Genomic DNA, 15,613 nt, shown 5'->3' with positions numbered 1-15,613 from the left:
CGGGAGGAAAGGGGGATGCGGACACTTCGAGGGCTACCCGGAGGGCGGGAGAGCCTGGGGGCAAAAGCGTACAGCACTCGGCATTCTCAGGTGGTCCCCCACCCAAGCGGTAACGAGGAAAACGGAATATGGGCGAAGACGGTGCAGAGGAAGCTTGCCACTGGTTTGAAGCAGCCAACAGTGCAAACTACTCAACCACTACCCCGGGTGCATGAAGGCTCCGACCCAGACTCTCCCCCATTGCTCTGGGCCCACCATTCCTCCCTTTCCTGCTCCTGCAGCTGCTCAGTGTCTCTCCATCGCACGCAGCTGCCAGGATGCCTTGCTTCTCTTGCATTGAGCTGTGGGCCAGAAATGCAGCTGTGCCTTCCCTGCGCTGGGCTGCAATCTGCAGCAAAATCAGGGCTTGAGCTCACGGGAGGAAAGGGGGATGTGGACACTTCGAGGGCTACCCGGAGGGGGGGAGAGCCTGGGGGCAAAAGCGTACAGCACTCGGTATTCTCAGGCGGTCTCCCACCCAAGCGGTAACGAGGAAAACGGAATATGGGCTGAGACGGTGCAGAGGAAGGTTGCCACTGGTTTGAAGCAGCCTACAGTGCCAACTACTCAACCACTACCCCGGGTGCATGAAGGCTCCGACCCAGACTCTCCCCCATTGCTCCGGGCCCACCATTCCTCCTTGTCCTGCTGCTGCAGCTGCTCAGTCTCTCTCGATCTCACACAGCTGCCAGGATGCCTTGCTTCTCTTGCATTGAGCTGTGGGCCGGAAATGCAGCCGTGCCTTCCCTGCGCTGGGCTGCAATTTGCAGCAAAATCAGGGCTTGAGCTCACGGGAGGAAAGGGGGATGCGGAGACCTCGAGGGCTACCGGGAGCGGGGGAGAGCTTGGGGGAAAAGCCTACAGCACCCGGTGTTCGAAGAGGTAACGAGGCAAAACAGAGTATGGGCTTAGACGGTGCAGAGGAAGTTTGCCACTGGTTTGAAGCAGCCTCCAGTGCCAACTACTCAACCACTACCCCAGGTGCATGAAGGCTCCGACCCAGACTCTCCCCCATTGCTCCGGGCCCACCATTCCTCCCTGTCCTGCTCCTGCAGCTGCTCAGTGTCTCTCCATCGCACACAGCTGCCAGGATGCCTTGCTTCTCTTGCATTGAGCTGTGGGCCGGAAATGCAGCCGTGCCTTCCCTGCGCTGGGCTGCAATTTGCAGCAAAATCAGGGCTTTAGCTCACGGGAGGAAAGGGGGATGCAGAGACTTCGAGGGCTACCCGGAGGGGGGGAGAGCCTGGGGGCAAAAGCGTACAGCACTCGGCATTCTCAGGCGGTCTCCAACCCAAGCGGTAACGAGGAAAACAGAACATGGCCTTAGACAGTGTAGAGGAAGCTTGCCACTGGTTTGAAGCAGCCTACAGCGCCAACTAGTCAGTATGGCTGTAGATGCCGCTGCTTTTAAGCGTTCTAGAGGCTGGCCACACAGTGCCCTACCGTGCCACACCGCCACTGTTGCTAATTTGGAGGAAAGTCAGATTGTCGGTCTATTGGTGTGGGTTGGTGGTGTAATAGGAGGTGGAGGAAAAAGGGGAATTTGGAACAAGAAGCAGACATGGGCAGGTTGGACGCGGTAAGGTCAAGTAGCCAGTTTTAAAACAATGTAAGGAAAAAATAATATAGATAAAAACCAAATGTAAAGTGTAAAATACATATCCATAGGTATCAAATATTAAACATCTCCTGAATAAGATATTGTAATATATTAAACGTTTTTAAGATATACCATGCGTACTTTGTATATTGAATAGTATCTCACCCAAAATTTCAGTTTTCTTATGTTTAGAGTTCATATTTTAACTTGATATATCACTCAATCTATTGTTCTTTATAGGTTTTATAACAACCTGTACTATGTTCACCAAGTTCAATAGGGAGATACAGATTTTGTTTAGAAAATGGATATGTAATATCTTATATTAATTTTCTAATGATGTACTGGAAGATATTCTTCTTATGACCTATTAGATTTGTTGACTCTCCTCCTGTATTGTACTACCTGTACCTTAATTTTCCTCCTTTCATGGGATTTGTTTCATCGTTTTCTAATATTAATAGTAAATAGCAATTAAATTTTTTTAAAAAACGCTATTGACCGGACTTCCCTGTTTTGCGTTTGAGTTGTACTCGTAGTCTGCTGGGATGATCCTGACAGGAAGGATAGGAGGTTCTTTTGGTAGGAACGTGGGTCTTTCCTGTGCAAAAGTCGCTGCATAATTCATTTCTGAGCACTTTACTCTGCTTGTCCCAGGATCCTGTCCTGTGAAAAAGTTTTATTAAGTTTTTAATTCAAGAGGAAATGAAACATTTTGGAGGAATTGAGGATTCTTATCTTTTTGTGGGGGGGCGGTTATTGTTCTGTCAAAGGCTAGCTTGGGACACTGAATTCATAGGGGATACCGTCAGTCTTGTGAGGTAGTCCAGGTAAGGAACACACCAAGAAGTGCTAGCTCTAACTTAATTGTAAGGTTACATTAACAGAATCTTGCAAGCCTGAAATTCTTTATAGCCCAAGAAACTAGAGAGGATCCCTTCTGAGCCTCTTGCCCCATCCCCATTCCTTCTGAGGGCTCAGCTGCCTCTTATTTGACCGTTATCTAGTCTGCAGCTCTTCCTGTCTCCCAAGGTCATTCCCACATACCATTGCAGATACAAACCAGTTTCCTATGGGTATTAACTATTCTTTCTTGAACATATTTTCCCCGTTGTGAAAAACGAGATTTAGATAGATGCCTGCTCAAAAGGTGAATTGCGACCCATCGTTGGGATTCATATCAAGGCCACCACCAGCAGGTGTGCAAGTTGCGCGCGGCACGAAGGCGCTACGACACGGTGGTGGTGGTGGTGGTGGTGGGGGGGGGGGGGGGGGGGGCACCAAATTTAGTTTCAAAAATCAAATTCTCCACTCCGAACACGAAGCGCGTGTGCTCGTTTACGCCAGATTTCGCTTCTTGCGACGCCAGCGCTGTTTATGAGTTCAGAGAAACCCTATCTATTGCGCAATCTGAAGCTATCAGCGCCAAACCTCCCGTCTAGTTTTAACCACAGTCCTTCCTGTTTCTCAATGGAAAAAAAAAACAGCCAATGAAATTAGGGGCTGGGTGGCAAAAAGCTTTCCGCACAAAGGCGCCTTACAGGTCAGCGGCGGTGCCGCTTCGTATACTGGGAAAGGCGTTGGGCTGGATGCCCTCAACGGCCCCCGTTCAAAACGATACTTCCGGATCTTGAACTGAGCCAGTCAAATCATCTGTGCCAAAAGCAGCAACAGCGACGTCGTAAGACCGTGTAGAACAGCCGCTCTCCACGGCCGTTTATCTCTCTGGCTGGGAACCATGGGAAGTATAGTCTGTAGACATCTGGAAGGCCCCATTTCGGGAGAAAGTCATTCCAATCACCCAGGGGGCCTTTGTACGTGCGGGCCCCTTCTTTCCACTGGTTTTATCCGTCGGGTTATTATTATTTTCATTTGCTTTTTAAGAAACGAACCCCGCCTCACAACGCCTCTCCTCTCGCGTTCTGAAAAACGGTTGCCAGCGGAGGCGGGGCCGAGGAAATCCGTTCGCTCCGAAGGGCGCATGCGCGGCTTTCCTCGGCGTCCTCGCGGGGTTTCCCTTTTTCCAGAGCGCTTTTCTCCCGCGCGCGCGAGCTTCGCGTTTCCTCCCTTGGCCCGGAGCAGGGTGGTAAGTTTGCTGCGTGAGCGGCGCTCGCCTTTTCCGCCAGGCTGGGTGAGCGGCGCCGCTTTTCTGTTTCCCTTTTGCTTGCTTTCCAATCTGCGCCCGAGGACCGAGAAGCGAATACAGTGCAACTAGAGAAATGGGTTCAGTTTCTTCGTTTGAGATGGGAGAGTGATTCGGAGGAGCTGCTCCGTATGACAAGTTGGGAAGCTTGCTTTCTCTCTCTCTCTCTCTTTCTCTCCCCCCTCCCTTCTTTCGTTCGTTCGTTTTTGAGGTGGCTCAGAAAAGCCCGAGAGGGCTAAAACTATGAATGGGTGTAGGTCACACATTGTACGAAGCTCGGATTGTTTAATCCTGGCTTGCTGAACAAATCCCAGTTCGCTGGGTTTGCGCCTCACAGCATTGCGGCGTAGCGCGAGATCGGTTTCCGGGCGCAGTTTTCCTCTTGCGCTTAACTTTAGTAGCAGGCGGAAAATATTGAAATTGACCGGCCGCCAGTTCGCATCCGAGAGAGGAAAAAAACAGGTGGCTCGCTGTGGAATAGTTGTAATACGATGCTCGCTGACTGTAATGGACTTTAAAATAGTTTATAGGTGTGCTTTTGTAGTGTACGCGGGGAAATGCATGAAGTCTAGACCCTGGAAGGGTTAAAGTAGGCTTCCTGAACCTTGGCGACTCTAAGCTGTGCCGACTTCAACCCCCAGAATTCCCCAGCCAAAGCTGCCTGGGGAATTCTGGGGGTTGAAGTCCGCACAACTTAGAGTCGCCAAGGTCCAGGAAGCCTGGGTTGAAGGATCTGCCCATAATGGCAGGATAAACCGAATTCTGGAAAATCAAATCAGACATCAGGAGGGAGGGCTTCCCGCCAGATGTGGTTTTATAAGGAGAGCCCTCAGGTGCATTTTGGTGTTGAGGTTTCCATCTGGGAAAGAAGCAACGGGGGGGATGCATTCAGCCAGCTGGCAGCAAGTAAATTCACTAGATCTGGTGAATTTGGAGAGTAAGCTAGGATCTGTGAAGGTAGCAGCAGGATAAATGTGTGGGAGGTTGGGTGTTGATGAGGGAGCAGCTATGCCCTGGAACGAGAGGGCCTGGGCTCAAACACTCCCGAAAACCATTGTGCATTCCTTCTTTCCAACTTTCTTCTAGGTCTCTGACCTTATATATAATCAGGATTTAGAATTCCTAATGAACCTGTGGTGCTCCTTCTAGAAAAGAGATGGAATCTTTCTGCCAGGGAGATTCCTGAAGGAAGAAGATTGTGAGGATGTAAAATCCTGCCATTATAATTGATGGGTTTTGTAGTAATTAGTGTAGCATGCTGGCAGTAGGAGATGGAATTGTTGATTAGGGTTGTTAAGGCTTCAGTTAGGCTCCGGGCTGGTGAGATCAAAAGGCCGGCAGTTAGGTGTGGAATTTGCAGCTGGGACTCAGGCCATTAGACAGATAAAAGCAGAGGGGAGGGTTACTACAGCACCTAGCCGTTAAGGGGAGTGGCTGAGGAGGGAATGTTTACACCAGCAATTGCACCGGCAGTCCTCGCTCTGATCTTTGTATTGGAGCTGATCATTTGTATTGATGGAGAACTCTTACATATCCTCAGATGGCTTGTGTTGGGAGGCTCTACATTAATAACTAGGACCAGGTTCATCACAGAAAGATCAGACTCAGGATTGCTGCGCAGTTGCTGGTTTAAACATTCCCTTCTCAGCCACCCCCCTGTGCTCCTTCCTGAAAAGAGATGGAGTCTTTCTGCCAGGGAGATTCCTGAAGGAAGAAGATGCTGTTGCCTCCTCCCGGTTGAACCAGGGGCAGAGCAGATTTCTTTGAAGTAAAAGGGCTGGTGGCAGCTGCCATAGCCAGCTGTGCACTCAGAGCTGTGGGAAGCGTGCAGCAGGGCTGTGGGAGATCTCAAATGCCCTGCCCCTTGTGTACACCATCCCCAGCTTCTGTGGATATTAGAGTGTGCTCTAATAGATGGCTAAACATAGAAAAAGGAACTCTGGTGTTGGCCTAGTTGGCAGAACATGCTGAGCTATTTTGTGGTTGGTTTAGTTTTGATGACGGATGCTTCCCTCCAAAGGTCTAGGCTGAGAAGTGGTTTGCTCATGACTTTGACAGATTTTACATACGCAGTACTTAAATACAAATATATCATTCACATATATTATATGTAGCATTCATATGTTAGGGACATTTGCACTTGTATCATGGCCCTGAAACCATGCTGTATTTCCTAGAAGCGTTCTGTTTACTTTCTCCCTGTTCCTTTCTCACAGGCCTACAGGCCTTGATAGATAGCTGTGTGCATAGAAACAAGATATGGTGTACATTCCGAGGACAGCTTCTCCAGAGGAAAGGCACTGTTTAAGAACGGTCGAGGGGCCCTCGCAAGGATGGAAGGAAGTCCCTTATAAGGAGTGATGAGAGGGTAAAGGAAGGAAATTCCTCACATGGAATAAGGCTAAGGTGGATCATGGGTAACTGAGTAAGGGGTGGTCTTCTGAAGGAGCAGTTGAATGGAAGGTACATAATGTGCGGTAAGGAGGGGGTCCTGCGCAGCCGCCCACCTAACAGCTGGATGTCGTTGCTTTTGCGCTTGGGTGAAGAATAAAGAACTTAATTTCACGCAGCTGCCTGTGTCTTTGATCCCAGCTCAGAAACGAACCTGGTAAGGAAATATAAAAAATTTCTAACAGCTTCACAGTGTTGTGTGAATTTGGGTTTGGGGGTGATTCAGAATCACCCCCAAACCCGAATCGAGTATTATGTAAATGCCACTTTATGCGTTGGGTGAAGAGTATAAACTGCGATTTTGTACCAGCGGGGTAGTGTTAACAAGGCTCCTTTGCCAACATCTGGAGCACAACCACAGGTTTGTGACGTGGATGCTAGGTTGCCTATCCTAGAAGCCAGCTGGCCAGGTCTCCTGGGTTTGGGGGAGTAGGGATCCCCAAACTTCCCCTCCCTGCTGGGTCCAGCAAATTAAGGATACAACTACTGTGGAATATCCCTTTGCCTGTATCTTTTAAGGTGTGGTGTTTCCCTCCCTTGGAACTATCTAGAAAACTCATGTAAATTAGTACAAATATCTGTTTAGATCAGTGTATCTCAACCTGGTTGGCAGAGTGCTAGAAAGCATTTGGCCCAGGAGAGATCAGAAAAGTCACACACCAGGCATTTCTGTAAAAATAAATTTATTCACAGGAAGCACAAAAACATATTTACAGGCTTCGGCATTCTCACAGGCTTTCAGAGAGGAGAGAGATCTGCCTCAGCTGCTACTCTCTACATGCCTGAAGAGAAGGGAAAACTGAAACTAAAACAAGTCCAGGCAAGGTTCCTCCCCCTCAGTGCAAGTATTAACACCTGAAAAGGGGACAATTAAATTCAACCTCTTAACCCGGTCAAAATGATTAGTTACCATAGTAATCTTAATCTGTAGCAGAAAACAATATACTAACAAACCTTGGCCACTTGAAGATGTGTGGACTTCAACTCCCAGAATTCCTCAGCCAGCATCTCAAGAATTTTCTCAAGCCTTGTCATTGCAGGTTTCAGGGTCTGTACTCCTCAAACCCTTGGAATAAGTTATCAGAGATAATGAACTCTCAAACCACCTCCCTCAAAACAAGGAAAAACATAATGCACTCTTTAATAATTACAGGATCTCTGACTTCGTTTAGTCAGCAAGGTTTTGCTATGTCCGATTCCTGTTGCCCCTATTTACAGAATTTGTGGGTAATCCCTGATCCAACAAACTGACATGCTAAGTGAGCTTTAATGGTAGGAAGTGCTATCTCCTCTGCATCACCTCAGCTGGGCCTGTTCAAAGTCGTAGCAAAGCAAATGCCCAACATGCTAAGCTTGGATAGTGTTGGTTTTGGCGGGCTTAGCATGTTGTGTGAACCCAGCTCTTTTAATTTGTTTGTGGTTGCCTGCTTGGTGCAGATCCAGAAAATGAGTTAATTTAGTTTCATTGTGTTGTATAAACCTGGCTTATGTGACACTGCAGCAGGTCCCCGGTTTAAGAATGAGTTCTGTTCCTAAGTCTGTCCTTAAGTCGAATTTTATTGTTGGAAGGTTTCAAAACGCACCCCGCTTTTATATTTTTCCTTGGCAAACCGCCACCCCCCCCAGAACACTGTCTTCCCCCAATATTGCCTTCCCCTTGAGCAAGGTAAAAGGTTAAAAGTTACAAAATAGACTGAGTTCCAAAAGGGGATGCCAGAGAGTAATATGCAAAAGGAAGCCCAACTTTAAACAAAGGATTCCCTTCCAATTTAATCAGAAACCTTGGAACACAAAAGGCCGCTCATTCACAGAATTTAGCAGAGCCCATTCAGGTGAACAGCCAAACAGATCTCCATAATCAGATAACAAAAGGTCCCTTCCAAGGTGAACAGTCCAGGTTGTAGACTAAGCCACAGCCCCGCAGGGAACCCAGATGACCAGGAAACACCAACAGCAGGGGGCCTGACCACAGAGCGCCTCCTCTCTGAAATCCGGTAAACTGCACTTCTCTCAAGCTCCAAGGGAGTGGGAAAACCTTTGCATAGCAACCACCAAGCTCTCCTATATAAGGGGCTGGTGGGGAAATACATGAGTGCCCACCTTCCAACCAGCATACTCTGCACATTTTCTTGGAGAATAAAATTATTTCTGCTCAAGCAACTGCCTGCTTTTTTTAATTCCCAGCTCAGGATGAACCCTTGGTAAGTTTTCCTTCCAACAGTATGTAAGTCAGAACAGTTATTTAGCATCAGTTAGTCAAATGTTTGTCTTAACATATAGTATATCTTTTACCTTTCTATGCATATAAAACACTTAAACACTTCCAAATACACTAAAACATCTTTAACATAATAATACACTAAGTAGTATTGTGTATTTAACCCGAAACATTGTACTTAACTCAAATTTTTAATATAGTCTTTATGGCAGTCCATTCTTAACTAGGAGTTGTCTGTAAACTGGGTCTAGCTTTTGTTTACATCCACTGGGGTTCTTCCTACAGCTTTGCCCTCTGATTTGTACCCTGCTTGCTGGTTGGAGAACAAGTGTGGATTTTGTGTTCTCCTTTTCTCTTCCGTTTTGCAAGTAGTTACGGCCCTTCCAGCTCCTCTGTTACAGAATTTTCCCTTTCATTCACTCTCACCCCTCATGTTTGCTTACTTGGCTAGAAGAGATTTCGAGGGCTAGCCATTGTGTTTGGTTTTGGCATGAAGCAATGCAGAACTCAGCCTAAGCGTAAACCTGACATGGTGTAAAACAGTCGTTTGAACAAAAGCTAGACCCAGTTGACAGACGAATGGACTGCCATAAAGACTATATTAAAAATTCGAGTTAAGTACAATGTTTTGGGTTAAATACACAATACTACTTAGTGTATTATGTTAAAGATGTTTTAGTGTATTTGGAAGTGTTTAAGTGTTTTACATGCATAGAAGGTGCACTGCAGGAGCAGCATGCAGTCTGTGCTGTTTTCATTTTTATTTTTGTTCCTTCTCACCCTCACCCAGCAGCTGTTCTGAAGTTGGATCTGGTTGGCATTGTCAAAGAACAAACAGTAAATTGAGATCTCAAAATCATTCGGAGTATTCTTTGTATCATATTTTGGAAGAAGCCCCAGTGAAGCTGGGGAAATTTACTTTTTAAGTAGGCAAGCCTACAGTTGTATTTTGTGAATCAAGAAGGGAGAGTCTTTGCAATGGAGAAAAAAAAAAGTGTAAAGGATTAAGTTGCATTCCTTTCTCAAAGCTGTTTAGGATATATATGGGTAATAGAGTAGGATAAGCAATATGGTGAGAGGTTGGATACATTCTAAAGAACCATATTTCTTCATATTAATATCTTAATTTGTCTTCTAGATAAACTACTTACACACACGTGCACATATATATATATACACACACACGTATAGTATATTGAATTTCCAGCTTCACTACCATAAAGGCACAAGCCTTTTTTTTTTAAACCTTTTTCTGCCTTCCAAAAATGTTTCTTGTTTATCAAGTCCAGAGTATTGGAATGCTTTACAGGTGTTTTGTATGTTGAATGAAAACATGTTTTTTTTAGTTTTCATTAATAGCTTTGGAGAGGGAAGGGGAAACCTTGCATAACTTTAACACCTTTCAGCTGGTAGCTGTTGCATGAGAATATTAATGAACTGGGTGGGACTTGGTTGCTGAGGTTAATTTCATACTTGTACAAGTGGAAGGGGCCACAAGGGTCATCTGATCCAATTGTAGTAATCATTTAGTATTGGGATGGGAGACCATGCAGAATTGTAGCCTAGATTGGGAAGTAAAAAAAATTCTAGAAGGTGACAGTGGGAATCCAGACATGCTTTGCTGTCATGAAAATTACATGGAATTACATAAATCAAGCTTGACTCAAAGGAGAGCCAGTTTGGTCTAGTGGTTAAGGTGCTGGGCTAAAAACCAGGAGGCTGTGAGTTCTAATCCTGACTTAGGCATGATAGCTGGCTGGGTGAGCTTGGGCCAGTCACTCCCTCAGCCCAACCTACCTCACAGGGTTGTTGTGGGGAAAATAGGAGGAAGGAATATTAGGTATGTTCACTGCCTTTATTTATAAAAATAATAAAGGCAGGATAATAAATCAGTGTTTTTCCACTTTGGCAACTTTAAGATGTGTGGACTTCAACTTCCAGAATTCTGCAGCTAGCGTGTCCACTTATCTTAAAATTGCCAAGGTTGAAAAACACTGCTTTAAACAAACAGGTTTATCTGTAAATCTCAGATGCTGACTTCCATAGGGGCCTCAACTCATCTTTCTCCTGTGCGTACTGCACCTCATGGGAAGAGATCTTGCTCACAGAGGGGCCTTTTCTGATTCCTTTCTCCCTGTTGATGGAAAAGATGAAAGAGCATGTAGGGGGTGATTTGTTATGCTCCAAAATATACCAGTAGAGCTTTAGCTGCTTTTTTTTTTTTTTTTTTTGGCAGCAGCCATGCTGGGTGGGGAATTCTGAGAAATGAAGTCTTTGTACTTACAGGGAGGACTGCATTAAGCCTTTTTTTGGAGTCATAATGTACCATGTGGTTTGAGTGAATCCAACTGTTGTGGCTAATAAACCATGGGTTATATTTTACCTGCACTTGCAGATACCAAGCTTGATCAGTTTTAACCTTGGTAGTGTTGTTGTGGCTTGATGTATTGTGCAAAGTTGGTTAGTTTATATTTCGGAGTTGTGAGTGAGCCAGCAGGAACTAGGTTAAGAGGGTTGCATGAACGTACCCACTGAGTGCTTCAAAGCCATAGCAGTTGCTTCGCCTCTTTAAATCTTGTTAAACAGTTTGTGCTATGGTTAGATTCAAAGTAGTTGAACTCTGTATGTGCTGCCTTTGTAATGAGCTGCTTTCTAAACTTATTTCACTATTGTCCCAGATCACACTAAGCTTGCTTGCTTTTGGCTACATGTGTGATGTGAACCCATTCAGAGAAGTTTGGAAACATGATTTATGGGGTAATCCTGTGTGCATACTTGGTTAACAGTGGCTTACTCAACAAACCGTATTTTGATGTGTGAACCTAGTCCCTGGAAAAGGCTATGTTGGAAATATATACATGTTTTGATGAGATCTAAAATGAAGAGCTCCCTGCAAGCTGATCTGCTCTCATTATCCAGAGTCAATCCTCAGCCCCTTAAAGCCTCCTTGGGATTTTAAATCATAAGAGAGCAAAGAGAATGATGAGGCTGAAAGGGCTTTTTGGACGCAGCTTTCCTCAACCAAGTATTTTCAAGGCAGATCAGACCTTGCTACAGAGCCAGCATGATTAAAACGGCCTCATTGGCTAAAGTACAGGTAGTCCTCACTTAATGACCGTAATTGGGACTGGAATTTCAGTTGCTAAGTGAAGTGGTCATTAAGCAAATCCAACCCGATTTTATGACCTTTATTGTAGCAGTTGTTAAGCGAATTATTGCAGGCATTAAGTGAGCCATGTGGTTGTTCCCCATTGATTTTGCTTGTGGCTGGGAAGGTCGAAAATAGCAATCATGTGTCCATGGGACGCTGCGATAGTCATAAATGTGAACTGGTTGCCAAGTGCCCAAACTATGATCCCATGACTGCAGGGACGCTGCAATGGTCATAAGTGTGAGGACCAGTTGTAAGTTGTTTTTTAGCACTGTCGTAAGTCCAAACTGTCACTAAACAGGTGGTTGTTAAGCGAGGACTACCTGTAAGTAAATGGGAGCGGTAGTCCAGCAATTTAGAGGATAAAGACAGGACATAAAGCAGGCAATGCTCTGGAAGCAGGCTAGGCGCAAACAGCGTTCAGAAAAGCATTCATTTTTGTGAACTCAGCCTGTTCTTTTGTTTGCAGCCAATAGAATAGGAGGATCTCCCAGATCTTTGCAGGCTCCATTGCTTACAGAGGAAAATGACACTTTGTGCATGTGCAAGGGGGTGTGTCCACCTGTTTCCAATCTGCTTCTGTGAGACTGGGCTGAAGCTGCCGTAGCTAAAGATGAAGCAGGCACCTAAGCAGAGAGGACCGAAAGCCAGGAATCTTGTCTAAAAGGTCCCTTAAGGGAGGTAGATCAGAAGGAAACAGGCCATTAAGGAAACAAAGGGAAAAAAATGTCACCTGAACCAGACAAAGGAAGGTGGGCCTGAGCATGTGGAAAAATACCCCAATCCCAGCTATCAACAAAGCAAGAACTTTTGGGGATAAAAAGGGGTCCTGAAGGCTGGCTGGGGAATTCTGGGTGTTGAAGTCCACACATCTGAAAGTTGCCAAGGTTCAGAAATGCTGCTCTAGCTAGTGCCTGGCAGCCTAGTTGAAAAGGAGGTGAGTAACTGTAGATGAGTGTGTGTGTGTGTGTGTGAGAGAGAGTGAAAGAGCAAATGCAACCAGTAAAGTTTTGCTGTTATTTTAAATTCACTGGGTCTCCGTGTATTACAAAGAAGCTGTTGTGCCTCAAGTTTTTTTTTTTTTTTTTTAATAGTATGGCATAGCAGTTCGGTGTTCATGCTGCTTTTTCTTGCTGGGAAATCCTTGTGAGGTCCAGCAGCCAGATGTGTAGGCTATTTAGCCATGACAAGTTGTGTTGCTGGGGTGCACCATGAGGAGGCTGGTCTACATTGCAGCGAGTTGGGCTGAGAGAGAGGGACTGGCCCAAGGTCACCAAGCTAGCTTTCGTGCCTAAGGCGGGGCTAGAACTCACAGACTCCTGGTTGGAAGTGATTTGTGTGCGTCCCTAATTATTTTCCAGCTGTTGACCAGGGCTGTGTGTCTTGTCTGCTCTAGCCTCACCTATCTGGAAAACCCAGGTCGAAAGCAAGGGGGAGTCACAAGATCTGCATGCCTCAACAGGGTGTGAGTGTGTGAGTGAATGACCATAAGCCAAACCTGGGAGTGCATGTAAGTGTGCAATCAGCAGCACACATACAATCTCATTTAAAATACTCTAGGCTTACCCTGCTGTTGGCTGAAAAGGCTTCTAGAATGGTTTGGATACATGTTCCATTATGCTTACTTGCAGACTTATAATATAAAAGGTGGAAATCAAAAGGAAGGGGGAAGAGGAAAAATGCAAACTTGGGCACCAATTTTTTGCATTAAATTGCCGACAGTGTTATACCAGCTGGATATGATCATTTGAGAGATGCAGTGTAAGAAAGCTGGAAACCTAGCCCTGAAAGATACTTGCATTCTTGTTTAGGTATTTGTCATGTTCGCCGTTGCAATGTTTAAGGTTCATCGTAACGTTTTGCATGCCATGGTGCTGACGCGCGTTCCGGTTGGGAGGGAGCTGCTGGGAGACCTTGTACCAGGCTTTCTATCTGTTCTCATGGGTATGGAATGTGTTTGGGTTATCGTTTGTGTTCAAGGTCCTTTTTACCCGTTGATTAGCAGAACTCGTTAGGAGCACCTGGGATGGGGAATTTGAAACGGTTGTACGGGGGGAGGGCTTACATTCGCACCAAGGGTTTTTAGTTTGTATTTGGCGCGCTTTTGCTCATTCTCAGCTTTCTTTGTACTTGCATACTATTCTTAAATAAACCAGATTTGATTCAAGCTCTTGCTTGTGAGTCTGAGTATAATCTAGGATAGGCAACCATTACAGTATTAAAGTAGTCGCTATAGTTACTGTAGATGCGTGTGGCACATGGTCTGTGTTATATCTCTTGTACTTTTCAAGAGCTACTTGGTCACCTGTGGATGATTTTGTCTTTTTAGCCATAGATGAATAAAAGGCAGCCAGATACAACTAGTGGAGCAGAAATTCCAGGAGATGATTTCCTAGGTATCTCTTCATCTGCCTTAACTCTTTCCTTCTCTCTCTCCCCCCTGCCCCAGATATTTGCAGAACAGGAAATTGAAAAATGGGGAGACCCAGGAAAACGTCTGGCAATGTTGCATCTCCACGACCAGCTGCTGCAGCCCCAAAAGCAGGTCGGGTTGCTCCTCAATCATCTGCCTCTTCCAGGTCAACCCCTGCAACCTGCGCAGACCCAACGGGTCCTGCTCCTAAGAGTGGAAGTGGTAGAGGATCATGCCCAGAGAAGGTAGCCTGTGCCACAAAGCCCAGAGGAGCAAGGCAGAGTGGCCAGCCAAGGTCTGCAGCAGCCTCTGATGGCCAACGAACAGACGCAAGGAACAGCAGCGGAGCAGTGGCCAAGAGCTCCACTGCATCGGGTGGAGCAAAGTCTTCTGCTGCTTCTGGTGGCCCGTTACAGGCCATGAGCAAAACCCAAGGCAAAGGGAGGGACCTGCCTGCGCCCCTTCCCCCTGAAAAAGTGGCTGAGATCGAGAGGAAAACACGGGGTCAGCGGACAAACCCCGAATGGCACAGTTGGCGGGCGAACCGCATCACGGCCTCCATCGCTCCCAAGATCTCCAACAGCAAGTTTGCAAATGGCCGGACCTCAGAGGTGCCTCAGTCGTACCTGAAAGCGGTGGTGGAACCGGGTTCTGCGGTACAGACCCCGGCCATGTCTTGGGGTGTCCGCAACGAGAAGAAGGCAGTGCAAGCCTATGAAATCCTCAAGTCCAGCACAGCAAGGAAGAAGGTGAGTGTGCATGACTGTGGCCTCTTTGTGGACAAAGAAAAGACGTGGCTGGCTGCCAGCCCTGATGGCATTGTCCGGGAAGCGGATACCGGCAAGGAGCTCGGCCTCTTGGAGGTCAAGTGTCCCTACAAACACAGAAATAAGACCGTGACTGAAGCATGCAAAGACAAAACTTTCTGTCTGGAAAAGGAGGGTAGTTCCTACTCATTGAAGAAAAACCATCACTATTATGCACAAGTTCAGTATCAGTTGGGAGTCACCCGCCAAAAGAAAGCTGATTTTGTTGTTCACACCAGCAAAGAAACAGCAATCGTCCCGGTGGATTTTGATCCTGTTTACTGGAAGCAATCGGTACCCAAGCTAGAGAAATTCTACACAGATGCTGTAGTCCCTTATCTGGAGGAGAAGAGCAGCTCTGCAGCCTGGGTGAAGGAAGAATGAAGCTGGGGAGTTTCTAGTTTTTTCTTCAGAGATGTGCCTTCAAACGTTATCTATCCTCCTTTGCTGTTTCATCTCCAAGAGGACAGAAGGAGCTGTTGCCTTTGCGTTTGAATGCAGCTTTGTACATAGAGCAGCCTAGAGCATAGCCTGCCTGCTCTCTGTGTGCCTGTCCGCTAGCAGTTTAGAACAGCAGGGCTCCAGTGGCTGCATTCCTCCCAGAAGCATGTGAAAAAACACTCCCAGACCAGTGTTTCTCAACCTTGAGAACTTTAAGATGTGTGGCCTTCAGCTCTCAGAATTCTCCAGCCAGCCATGCTGCAGACTTCTGGGAGTTGAAGTCCACACATCTTAAAGTTCCCAAGATTGAGAAACACTGGACCAGACCAATGTCTAGAGGAGCCCCATCTT

The 15,613-nt window shown here is 46.3% G+C and overlaps 1 protein-coding gene across 1 annotated transcript; it reads left to right on the top strand.

Moving 5' to 3' along the window:
* Nucleotides 1-3,644: 3,644 nt before the first annotated feature.
* Nucleotides 3,645-15,494, top strand: LOC134499617 (uncharacterized). The gene is made up of 2 exons (XM_063306344.1): nt 3,645-3,725; nt 14,052-15,494. Exon 2 carries the CDS (start codon nt 14,078-14,080, stop codon nt 15,203-15,205), a length of 1,128 nt encoding a protein of 375 aa, XP_063162414.1. The 5' UTR covers nt 3,645-3,725; nt 14,052-14,077; the 3' UTR covers nt 15,206-15,494.
* The last annotated feature ends 119 nt before the right edge of the window (nt 15,495-15,613 follow it).

The sequence above is a fragment of the Candoia aspera genome, chromosome 6, assembly GCF_035149785.1.
Source record: "Candoia aspera isolate rCanAsp1 chromosome 6, rCanAsp1.hap2, whole genome shotgun sequence".
NCBI classification, from domain to species: Eukaryota; Metazoa; Chordata; class Lepidosauria; order Squamata; family Boidae; genus Candoia; species Candoia aspera.
The sequence above is the reverse complement of the archived record's forward strand: the minus strand, read 5'-3'. Positions and strand labels throughout refer to the sequence as shown.